Source organism: Thamnophis sirtalis, unplaced genomic scaffold, assembly GCF_051295495.1.
Source record: "Thamnophis sirtalis isolate CommonGarterSnake01/CBP01778 unplaced genomic scaffold, rThaSir2_p1.2 scaffold_3, whole genome shotgun sequence".
NCBI classification, from domain to species: Eukaryota; Metazoa; Chordata; class Lepidosauria; order Squamata; family Natricidae; genus Thamnophis; species Thamnophis sirtalis.
The window spans coordinates 167,620,615-167,633,302 of record NW_028261383.1 but is presented as its reverse complement, the minus strand read 5'-3'; the positions used below and the strand labels follow the sequence as shown (position 1 = coordinate 167,633,302).

The window sequence follows — 12,688 nt, the reverse complement described above, 5'->3', positions numbered from 1 at the left end:
GTTCGCTTGATACCTGGAATGGGAGTTGGAGGGGTGGGCTTTCATTGTAATAGTAAAAATTTGAGACAAACCTTCTTGAGTACTGTATATACTCGAGTATAAGCCTAGTTTTTCAGCCCACTTTTTGGGCTGAAAAAAGCCGCCTCGGCTTATACTCGAGTCAGTGAAAAATTTGCCCGAAATGGAGGAGAAAAAGGGGCGGGGCCATGCCGCTGGGTGACACTCGTGAATGTGAAAACCAAGGGAAGGGGGAATACGACATTGAGATTACAACACATAATAAAATAGCAAACAACATGCATACTACATTCGGGCGGGGTAACAGTCCTTATCCCCAGGCCTGACGGGCGAGCCAGTTCTTCAAGGCTATGCGGAAGGCCTGGACGGTGGAGAGAGTACGGATCTCTACGGGGAGCTCGTTCCAAAGGGTCGGGGCCACTGCTGAGAAGGCCCTCCTCCTTGTGGTTGCCAGCCGACACTGGCTGGCCGATGGAATACGGAGGAGGCCTAATCTATGAGATCTTATAGGTCGTAGGGAGGTAATTGGCAGAAGGCGGTCTCTCAAGTATCCAGATCCACTGCCATGTAGGGCTTTATGGGTGATCAATAGCACCTTGAAGCGCATCCGGAGATCGACAGGTAGCCAGCGCAGCTCGCGGAGGATAGGTGTAATGCGGGTGAATCGAGGTACACCCGCAATCACTCGCGCGGCTGCGTTCTGCACTAGCTGAAGTCGCCGGATGCTCCTCAAGGGCAGCCCCATGTAGAGCACGTTGCAGTATTCCAGCCTAGAGGTCACAAGGGCCCGAGTGACTGTTGTGAGGGCCTCCCGATTCAGGTAGGGTCGCAACTGGCGCACCAGACGTACCTGGGCGAATGCCCCCCTGGTCACAGCCGCTATATGGTGGTCGAATGACAGCTGTGGATCCAGGAGGACTCCCAAGTTGCGAACCCTGAGGGGTGTAAAATTTGACCCCCCAGCCTGAGTGTTGGATTATTGGTCAAATCTTTGGGAGGAAAACACAACAGCCACTCGGTCTTTTCCGGGTTGAGCACAAGCTTGTTAATCCTCATCCAGTCCATAACGGCTTCAAGCCCCCGGCCCATCACGTCAACCGCTTCATTGATTTGGCACGGGGCGGACAGATACAATTGAGTATCGTCCGCATATTGATGGTATCTGATCCCGTGCCTGCGGATGATCTCCCCCAGCGGTTTCATGTAGATGTTGAATAGTAGGGGGGATAAGACCGAACCCTGCGGCACCCCATATTTTAGGGGCCTTGGGGACGATCTCTGCCCTCCCACTAACACCGACTGCGACCTGTCCGAGAGGTAGGAGGAGAACCACCGTAATACGGTGCCTCCCACTCCCACCTCCCGCAGTCGTCGCAGAAGGATACCATGGTCGATGGTATCGAAAGCCGCTGAGAGGTCAAGGAGGACCAGGATGGAGGGATGTCCCTCATCTCTGGCTCTCCAAAGATCATCCATCAATGCGACCAAAGCGGTTTCTGTGCTGTAACCGGGTCTGAAGCCTGACTGGAAGGGGTCTAGATAGTTTGCTTCCTCCAAGGACCGTTGGAGCTGAAAGGCCACCACCTTCTCAACAACCTTCCCCAGAAAGGGGAGGTTGGAGACCGGGCGATAGTTGTTAAGGGCAGCTGGATCCAAGGATGGTTTCTTCAGGAGGGGTCTCACCACCGCCGCTTTCAGTGCGGCGGGGAAGTTCCCCTCCCGAAGGGAGGCGGTTACAACCGCCTGGATCCAGCCTCGTGTCACCTCACTGCAGTTAGAAACCAGCCATGAGGGACACGGATCCAGAGCACAGGTGGAGGAACTTACAGCTCTCATGGCCTTGTCCACATCCCCGGGGGTAACTTCCTGAAACTCAACCCAGAGCTGTTCTACTTGGTCCCCCTGTGCCTCGGCTGGAACTGCAAGTGTGGAGTCCAAGTCCGCCCGAAACCGAGCAATTTTGTCCGCTAAGAATTGGGCATATTCTTCAGCTCTGCCCTGCAAGGGTTCCCCCGTCTCCCTTCTGTTCAATAGGGAGCGGGTTATCCTAAACAGGGCGGCTGGGCGGGACTCAGCGGATGCGACCAGGGAGGCTATGTGTGATCTTTTAGCTGCCCTAAGTGCCCTAGTATATTCCCTGGTGCAGGTGGTTACCATTGCTCGGTTCGATGCGGACTTATCGGACCTCCAACGGTGCTCTAGGCATCTCCTCCGGCGCTTCATCTCCCGGAGCTCCTCGGTGAACCAAGGAGGTCTCCGGGATCCGCTGCCTCGGAGGAGCCGCAGTGGCGCAATCCGGTCGAGGGCCTCTGACGCTGCCGAGTGCCACGCAGCAGCCAGAGTCTCCGCCGGACTGTGGGCGAAAATGTCAGGAATAACCCCAAGTTCTGTCTGGAACTTTGCTGGCTCCATAAGACGCCTGGGGCGGAACCACCTGGTCGGTTCCTCCTCCCTACAGTGGGGGTTTGGCCTCCGGAAGTCGAGCCTCAGTAGGCAATGGTCTGACCACGACAGGGGTATGATGTCACTCCCCCTCAGACCAAGATCACACATCCACTGCTCCGAGAGAAATACAAGGTCAAGCATGTGTCCCGCTGAATGGGTTGGGCCTCGAATTACTTGGGTCAAGCCCATGGCTGTCATGGAAGCCATGAACTCCTGCGCCCCATCAGAGTTTTCACCGAGCGACGGCAAATTAAAGTCCCCCAGGACCATCAACCTAGGGAACTCAATTGCCAGCTCGGCTACCGACTCGAGGAGCGAGGGGAGGGCTGCTGCAACGCTGTTGGGAGGCAGGTACGTTAGCAGCAGACCCACTTGACCCTTGAGGTCCAACTTTAACAGCAAAGACTCACACCCGACAATCTCCGGAGCAGGGACCCTACGAGGAGCTAACGACTCCCGGATAACGGCGGCCACACCTCCACCCCTTCCCTGAGCTCTCGGCTGATGTAGCACCTGAAATCCTTCTGGGCACAGTTCTACAAGGGGGACTCCTCCCTCTGGGCCCAGCCAGGTCTCAGTAATACATGCCAGGTCTGCCCTCTCGTCTAAAATTAAGTCCCGGACGAGAGGTGCTTTATGTACAACAGACCTGGCATTTAGCGACAACAGCCTGAGACCAGGGTCCTGACTACTTGCGCCATCTGGTCTTGGAGTGGGACTCCTAGGGCCGGAAGAAGGGATCTCTGTAATGTAGCGAACCCTCCTTCCCCGGTAATGGCCTGCCCTAAAGTCCCCGCCGTATCTGCCCCTCCCTGTTACGACCGCAATACCCCGACCCTCTCCCGTATCTCTGGTCCCCTCAACCACCCCCGTGGCCCCCGCAATTCCCGACAGGTCCTCCGAATCACGCATACTCATCCACTCCCCCAAACGGTCCCCACGTAAAAAGTTAAAAACACAAATTTACAGCAATATAGTCATAAAAAGTGGGACATTCACTCATGTCAAGCATACCTCATGCATAACCCATACAAAGGAGGAAGAAAAAGATGAAAGAAAAGGGAGAAAATTATAATTGCGCTAGAAGTTAATTAGAGTAAAGTGCGAATAGTTCTGGGAGAGTCCAAAAAAAAAGTCTGAGATGGTTAAGGGAAGGAGAGAGCCTCCTATACACTGTAGGTACCCCCACTCGTCCAGCAATGGTGTTATCCAAAGAGAGTTTCCCCTCCCTCTGTGTCAGTTTGCCGCGCAGCGCGCAGCGCACCATCCCCCCTCCTCACATTCTAATGTAATGCAGGGCTGTCTTACGATTCCCCTTCCTCCCCCTCCTGCCGCTCTGCAACGATGTCCCACCTCCTCCTTGTTATGGCAAGCAGCCACATAGCGATGTCCCACCTCCTCTGGTACAGTGATCCAATGATAGGAATCACTGTGCCGTGTGTCATAGGAGGCGGGACATCGCTCCCGCGGCTGCACGGGACATCATCATCACAGCGGGACATCAGCATCATGAGGTGAGTGAAGTATTTCATTGAATACACCGCTAGTTTACTGTTTTTCTTTGAAATAAATATTCAAAAACATTATTGGTATCTATTTTTATTTTTGAAATTTACCGGTAGCTGCTGCATTTCCCACCCTAGGCTTATACTCGAGTCAATAACTTTTCCAGTTTTTTGTGGTAAAATTAGGTGCCTCGGCTTATATTCGGGTCGGCCTATACTCGAGTATATACGGTATATTGGAAAGGGATTTTTAAAAGGATTTCATTTAAACAACATCAACACTGAACTCTGCAACCTAGCTTTGCTAATTATGATACACCTGCCCTCACTTGGCTCCATAGTATACCCGGCTTAGCTCAATTTACAAATGTAGATTGTTTTTCTTTTTTCCTTTGGGTTTTGCCTGTGATAAGTAAACCTTTCAGAGTGAGCACTGCATCCGTGAGGGCTCTGAGGCCTTAATTACAGATTTGTGGCCCAGATTTTGTGGATTTCCAGTAAACGAAGCTTCCATTATCTTATTCTTGAGTTTATGGGTTTGCAGGGCAAAAGGATATGTTTTATATGTACCAAGTGGGAGCAAGTAGAGCAGCCTCTCCTAACCTTGGGGTGCTTCAGATCTTGGGAACTGCAGCTCCCAGAATTCCTCAGCCCAAACGGCAACCTGGGCGTTACCTTTCCACCTAAGTTGAAACCATCAAGGTTGGGGGAAGGCGGAATGGAAAAATTCTTCATGTGAACTTTCCCTCTTCACAGCCCGGGTGACCCCAACTCTACCCAAGCAAGACCGCCCAGTCCGTGAAGGAACCAGAGTGGCATCTGTCGAGACCGGGCTGGCAGCTGCAGCAGCTAAACTAGCTCAGCAGGTAAATGGCTAGGCTGGTTTATGGATAGAAGGAGCAGGTTGCGAGGCCCAAACAGAATCTTCCTCGGGAGGGTGGCCTTCTTCTTCAGTAGAACATCGGCTTCATCCGTGGGGAAAGCTTGGGGTGTTTCAGGAAGATAGAATTGGAAGAGCCGAGGTGGCGCAGTGGTTAGGGTGCAGTACTGCAGGCCACTTCAGCTGACTGTTATCTGCAGTTCGGCAGTTCTAATCTCACCGGCTCAAGGTTGACTCAGCCTTCCATCCTTCCGAGGTGGGTGAAATGAGGACCCGGATTGTTGGGGGCGATATGCTGACTCTGTAAACCGCTTAGAGAGGGCTGAAAGCCCTATGAAGCGGTATATAAGTCTAACTGCTATTGCTATTGTTGTTCAATAGAAAGCATACTCATAGTTAAGGTTAGTGTGCTGCTTTCTATATATTGGCTTTTCTCCATATATTGTTCAGCGCACTCAGTGTGGTGACTGATTGTTTATGTGTTTATTCCCTTTCTATGCCATCACACTCAAAAGACTGAATGGTCCCAAAGCACAGTTCAACATATGCAGGAAATAGAAAAAGCCACCCTGGGATCAGCAATCAATAAACAATGAACAAAAATACAGCAAAATTTATTCTAAAAGAGCCAGAGCAACATATTTCATAGGATAGCATCATTGCATAAGTTGTTAAAGTGTGTGTGTGTGTGTGTGTGTTGAATTTAGGATAGCTAGTTCATTCAGTGTTCTCGAATGGGAATTCAAATGTGTAAGAATCCTTTCAAGACATTTCCAGGATCCACCCAGGCAGGAGCAACAGGGATCCCTAGCAGTGCTGGCCTTTATGCTCTGCATAAAGGATTTGTGCCTCTTTTCTCTTCCTTTTAAGGAACATCAGAAGTCGCAGCGGCGGAAATTCGTGGTAAAAAAGAAGCCGCCATCTCCAAAAGCTCCTAGTCCAGAACCGGAGCCAGAGCCGGAACCAGAGCCAGAGCCAGAGCCAGAACTGATAGAAGCAGAAGTGGAGCCAGATGTGCCACCTCCACCCCCTGTCCCCCAGGAACCAGATCCTGAGCTGGAGGCCCCTGTGCCCACCCCTCCCCCGGAAACAAAACAGGAGCAGTTTGCTGGCAGCCTGGTGGATCATGAATACACCGCTCGGCCTAATGTCTTTGGAATGGCCCAGGTGAACCGGGGCTCCACGCCTATGGCCCCAGGGGTCTTCTTGTCCCAGCGGCGCCCCTCAGCTGGCTCACCAGGTCCTCAAGCAGCACAGGGTAAGCTTGGACTTCAAAAGGGAAGGGCCAATCCTATTGACGTTGTTTAAAGAAGAGTTCTAATTGTCTAGGATCTGCCATAAGGTGTTCTTGCCGATGGAAGAGAGGGATAGTGGAAGAATATGGCTTGGACTAGTCATTCATAGGATGCATTCTGGGCAATCAAATACTGAACACTCTTAGTGGTATTATCTATTACCAGCTGTGCTGCATTCAAAGGAAGTTATCAGTTCAAATAATACCTCACCTTGAATATCTCACATGGGATAATACTAGTGCATTGTGTAGCACTTTTGAAGTTGTCATTAATTATATAGGATTGTGAACATTCTGGACTTCCTTATAAGAATAAAGTACTGTCTGAGTAAGGAAACCGAGGCAGGTGTGAATTGAGGCAGGTAGGAACCCCTGGATCCTGGCAAGATCCAGACACATTCTGTGTGATCCATAATATGGATGGAGTTCATGGTTCCCCACTCTGCTGACCGTTGTGAGAGAAAATTAGATTCTTGTTCCCTTGTGGGGGGATTTCTGGCTCCCAAGTGGAAAGCAAGCAGATGAAAGAAACAAAATGCCATTTTTAATGTTCGTCTTAGATTCATTCTGTAGCTGGAGAAAACTTGGTGAGTTTCATTCACATCAGCAGAGACTTTCTTCAGAAGGGAAATAAACTGGTTTTATGACTCGAGTAAATCTCTATACTTTTTTTATTAAAAGTTTTTTATTTTTAGTTTTCAAAACAGACACAACACAAAAAATCCTCTTTCTTCACATACTGTAGAAAGTGTATCAGTTGGTTACAAAAAAAAATTGTGCGTTTCTTTCAGAGTCACCCATGATTCATATTAATTTTAGTATTTTAAATCAAATATATTTGTACATATTACCATCATCATACCCCCATTCTCGTTTGACTATAATTGTTTAAACATCCTTCATCATAAAACATACCAAAACTCAAAACACAACCACATACTGGCATCTCATTTGCTATTTCTAGTATCCCAATAACACTATTCCTTGTGGCCTATTCTAGCTAAACATCAATAATATTTAGTAACAAAGGTTTCTAATCTTCCTTTCCAAATCACTGCTTACAATTTATATCCCATTTCCCCATGTTGTACCCATACCTATATATACATTGTTATCATTATCTTTCCTTTATTTGACTATATCCATTATCATAATTTAGTTCTTTTTTATTAATCTTTATATGTAACCAAACCATTTCTCATATTCCTTTCATAGGTACCATTCAATATTCATATCCAATTACTACTTGTTATACCAAAACATATGTATACATTATAATCATTTTCAATTGTTTATTTAACCATATCTATTGTCACTAAATTTCATTAAGTCCAACTAGTTTTAGATTAAACACTTTCATCTATCAGCCTGTATCTTTCCAGTAGCGAAACAGTCTCATGTCTTCTGCCATTTGTGGCATCAGTCCTCTAATCGTCTCCTTAATCAAGTTTGTATGGACTCTTCTTTGCAACTCCTTGTTTATTGATTCTCTCATGTAATTTCGATGCCCTTCTTCTTTTTCCTTAATCAGCTTGTCTTTAATTGTCAGTGTTATTATCAATGATGTTACTAATAAAATTTCTCCCTTTAAGTCCACAAGTTATTTTATTTTTTCTTCTTCTGTGTCTTGCCATCTAGGGTAGGGTACCCATCCATCTGGTTCCCCTTTCCATATTCCCCTTTTTCCATTTCCAGACAGAAACCATTCACCATAGATGTCAGCAGATTTGATTTCTTTGTAGTCATTTTTCTTTATTGCTTGAGACTCTACCTTCTATTTTTCCCATTTGATATGCATCTCCATCCTTTTCATCATATTTTTCTGTTAGGTGCTCTAATTTTTCAAACATTTTCTCAAATGTATTTGATAGTTTCTGTATTGCAAACATTTCTTGCAAGCTGACAGTTTCTCTCTGTTGTTGAAAATAAGCCATTGTTTCCAGCTGTTAAAACACTGCTGCTCTGACTTGGAAGATTTTTACAAGGTTACACCTAGGTTCACCATGAGATCTCTGGTTAAGGATATACTTCAAAGGAACATTTGTATAAACAAATGGTGCTTTACTTCTTATCACTTTCTATAAACAAACTGTGAATCTTTAAAGTTCCAGTATAATCAGTAGTGAAAGTAAAAGTATTTTGTTTTCAGTACACAAGTTTCCAGTCCTCGAGTAGCAGTGTTATCTCTCCCTTTGTTGTTACAATTCTTGCAATTCTCTATGTTCTTTTTGTATCTTTTAATATTCCAAGTTTAAAAAAAGTCAAATTCTTATATGAAATAGAGAAGAAAGAGTAAAAGACACAGGTAGTGATGAATAAGGAGAAATTTAGTCCGTAGGTTGTGAAAATAATAGTAAAAATTATAGAAGAAGAAAACTTGATCCATTCATTTCAAACGGTTTGCATAAATTCCATCCACAAAAATAACGTTTAAAAATTAAGATAACACACTGACCAAAACCATCCAAAGCTTAATTCCGACACTTATTTCTTTTATTCTTAGATTTAAATTAGCTTTAAGTTTTTTATAGGGTCTCTTTTAAAACGGATAAAAATTCCTCACCAGCTGTAAACACTTTCACTTCCGTTTTGGAGCCGTACCTACTTCATCAACCTGGGGGCTGAGCTTTTAACGCCAGCTAAAAGACCTTCTCCTGGATCAATCAGGGACTTAGCGATGTCCCTGTGATCAGCAGAACGTAGTCTTCCTGTTCACTGTCTCTACGGGACGGTTTAGGTCCGATTGGATCACCCAGCGATAAAAGTATTGGTGGCGATATCGGAGCATTGAGATCGGGTGACCATTTCGTAGCGACGTAGGCTCCTCCTAAATCTCTATACTTTTAAAGCTCTTGTCTCTGTAACCTTTAACTAGACAAAACACTGCCTCCTGGGGCAAATTTTTTTGAACCAAGGTACCTCAAATGGACCGTTTTACAGAATGCATCCAAAATCCTCAACGTGCGATTTCTGTGGAATTGAAATTTGGCAAATTTTATAAAACATTTTATGACATACAAAATGTCATAAAACCTTTCTGGTGGATTTATGATGCTTCACTGTGCTATACAGCAGTGATCCCCAACCTTTATGGCTTGGCGGCCCAGCAGGGCGGGAGGGCGAACCAGCCCGCACAAGCAGTGGGCCGTTGAGTGTCAGCCTACCACTCGTACCAGGCCATGTCCTGGTAGTGGGCCACGGCCCAGGGGTTGGGGACCTTTGCCGTGCAGTTCAACATGGGCTACTTTCAAGGCAGCTACCTCTCTGAATATTTCCCTGAATTTATAACTTTTCAAGTACATTAGAAGTTCTGTCATGGGTGAAGGCACTAAGAAATAATCTGGTAACGAAATATCTCTAAAATGGTTGTCTAGTTAGAATGATAACTCTCTTTTTTTTTTCTTCCCCTTCAGGAAAACGCCCCAAGAAGGGCTTAGCGACAGCCAAGCAGCGACTGGGACGCATCCTGAAGATCCATCGCAATGGCAAGCTACTCCTCTGAGTGCATCCCCATGTCAGCTCCAGACCACATGCCCAGCTCTTGGGCAGCAGAAGTTGGGTGAGGCACAGAGACCCATTTGGAGGCACCGCCCGGTGTCTTTGGAGGGCTAACAGGACCTTGGGCGTGCGGACAAGGCCTGCGCTACTCTACCTCTCCTTCCCTCACATGGATCAGAGCCAAGTCTGAGCTGCCTGTGCTACTGTTGGGAGCTTTCTCGATTGGCGGCACCTGAACACAGAGGCGAACCGTACCGGTTTCCCTGAAGAGACAGACAACGTAGGAAGCGGGGGCTTCGTTGTGCCCGCTGATTCTCCATCCCTACCTCGACCCACTGCACTTCCTTTTTTTTTTTTTGTTTCGTTCTGGGGCTGATACCTCTTTTCGAATGTTCCCTTCCCTCTGTCAAGTCACACCTTGTCTTTTCCTCCTAGCAGCTTCAAATGCCCTTTGTATCTTTTGTTGCTGTTGGCAGACCCTGGCATGCCAAGGAGCGCTTCTTCTTCTTCTTTTTTTCTTTTCTTTTCATTACTTTTTAAAAATGCTTTTCCCAGCAGAAAGTAGCTGCTTGTTGTTGTTTTTACGCAAGCAGAGGGTTTCTTTGCAGTCTTCAAGAACAGCGTTCCTCAACTTTCGAGATGAGTGGACTTCAGTGATGGGTTGCTCATCCCGTTCCAACCGGGGATGGCGGCGTCCTCGTGCACGCGCGCAGTTCACGCGTGCATCTTAGCGCTTGCGCGATACTCCAGCTGTTCGCGGAGAATCGCACAGGCGCTGTATGTGCCATGCGCCTGTGTGGAAGCACAGAAACCTTCAAAGATCGGTAAGGAGGGCGGGCGGGTGGGCTCTTCGTCGTTCCCGGAAGTTACTTACTTCCGGGTTCACTGACCAACCGGTCCATGGGGACCACCGCGAACCGGTTGAAACCCACCCCTGGTGGACTTCAACTTCCAGAATTCTCCAGCTGGCCCTACTTTTGGCTGGAGAATTCTTGAAGTTCACCCATCTTAAAATTGCTCCGCTTGAGATAACGCTATTCTAGAAAGATCCTTCCAAGCCTGGAAGGGCAGGAGAGGAACCATTTGTTTGACTAAGGGAACTGGATGCTTCCCTGTTCTTCAGCCATCAGGGATTTGTGGATGGAGTTGGCAGATACTGGAAATAACTCCCTCTCCGTTGAGAGAATTTTGAAACTTCCAGTCATTTGGCAGCAGGGAATCATTCATTCATCATACTTTGCGTTATCCATCCAAAATAGAGAGCCTCACAAGAGATCTGTGTCTCCAGAATGCAAAAGGGAAGGGGGGTCTAATGTGTTTTGCAGCGTGTACAAGAAGACAGTTGAGGTAGAAGGCTACGTGAGCGGCCTCCTCCCTAATTTGCCTATCTGTACATGCAAATGTATCTTAAATGGGTGAACATCCCAGCTCTCTCCAATCGGTAGTTGGAAACCGTTCAGGCCAGCGTCTCTTGCCAGATAGGGCTGCCAACCAAGAGATTCCATGTGAAATACTAGCAGATTCTTCCTGCTCCCGATGTGAAGTTTTCCAGGAGGCTTCACAGCTGTTCCTGCTGCAGATCTCTCGTTTTGTTAATTCCAGGGCTTTTTTAAAAAATTATTATTATTTACATTCTTGGCATAAGGCAGTCTCTCCTCCCTTCTCTTTCTCCTTCTCCTCCCCCTTCTATGGCGGCAGGGAGGGCGTCATGCCCCCTAAGTAAGACTTAACAGATGTTTCTACCCAGCAGCACAGCTCAGTGAATACAGCTGTGTATCATATTTTTACACCAGACTCCAGCAAGCTTTGTGTAAATGTTTTGAATTCTATTTTTTAGGCCTCGCTCTAGAAATGTGTGTTTAAGGGGGAGAAAATTATATATATATATATAATTTATATACAATTATATAAAATTATATATATAATTTTTTTCCAGGGGTTAGAATAAAAGAAAACCTTCAGTTTATTGTAGCATATGCCTGAGATATATTTTTCTGATTCTGTTCTTCTAAGAACTAATGCTTTCACTGGAATCTGGGAGAACTTGCCCACAAAATTTGTTTTTCTGGAGAGCCTGATACCGAAATACAGATATAGCAGTTTCTTGCACAAGAGTTACTACAGGGGGTGCAGCACCCTGACCAAGGCATACATTCTACATATAGTTTTTAGGGGGGGGGGGGCATTATGCACAGCTTTTTGTTTTAAAGAGGGCTGTGCTGAAAGGAGTCACCACTGGGGCAATTATTTCAGGAATGCTATCTAAACCTTTTTCTTTGGGGGGGGGCAGTTTTTTTTGCCAATTGGGGGGAAAATGTGATCCTAAATTGCTATAGCATCAAATCACCAAATTGAACGTTCGCCCATTTAATTATTTTAAACTGACACTCCTTGGTACTATTCCTGAAGTGTGCCTCACAGGGATCTCACGTGGGATTTCTCCCTGCAAAGTGTCACAAGCCACCTTTTGTTCAGAATTGGCATTATTAATTGGTCTGCTGATTTTTTTTCGATGCACAAAATTAATACCCGAAAGTTAATTTTATCAAGCAAATCGGAAAGGCTCGTTCTCCCAGTTAAGGGTCATTGCCTTTTTTACTTTTCCTTAAATTATTCTCCTATATTTGCTTCAGCTGCAGGTTTACAATAATATCTTGGGCAGCAATTTTTGTTTTTATTGTAAGAATTGTAAAATACACATTAACACATGAAAAGAGAGTCTGATCACGCAATAATTACAAGGACGATAAATCTTGAGTGCTGCAGGGACCCAGGAACTTTGGGGGTGTGGGGGAGGGAAGGAATAGTTCTCGGCTGCAAAACGGGGTGGTGGTGGTGTTTCTTACTGCAGACAAGCAAAACAAGGAAAAGAAATATACATATAATTCAGGAGCATCACGAAGAATACCATCCAACCTTCTGCAAGGAGAAATAGAGAGAGCCTCTCTGCTCTCCGCCATAATGTAAGATTCTTTCTGTATGGATTACAAAGGCTGATGGAAGGAAAATCCCTGGTCAGAGGCTAGATTCACGCCCGTCAGATTATTG

General features: G+C 46.3%; 1 protein-coding gene across 2 annotated transcripts in view; it reads left to right on the top strand.

The window, feature by feature from the left end:
• Positions 1-10,458, top strand: part of PHF8 (PHD finger protein 8) — a 46,102-nt gene extending 35,644 nt beyond the window's left edge. The window contains exons 19-21 of one of the 2 annotated variants that reach the window (XM_087710813.1): positions 4,725-4,834; positions 5,728-6,106; positions 9,556-10,458. In XM_087710813.1, coding sequence (XP_087566939.1) covers positions 4,725-4,834; positions 5,728-6,106; positions 9,556-9,644 — 578 coding nt within the window. In that variant the 3' untranslated portion in view covers positions 9,645-10,458. Of the gene's footprint in view, positions 1-4,724; positions 4,835-5,718; positions 6,107-9,555 lie in introns of both variants that reach the window. The other variant, XM_087710812.1, reaches the window with a different exon arrangement.
• The last annotated feature ends 2,230 nt before the right edge of the window (positions 10,459-12,688 follow it).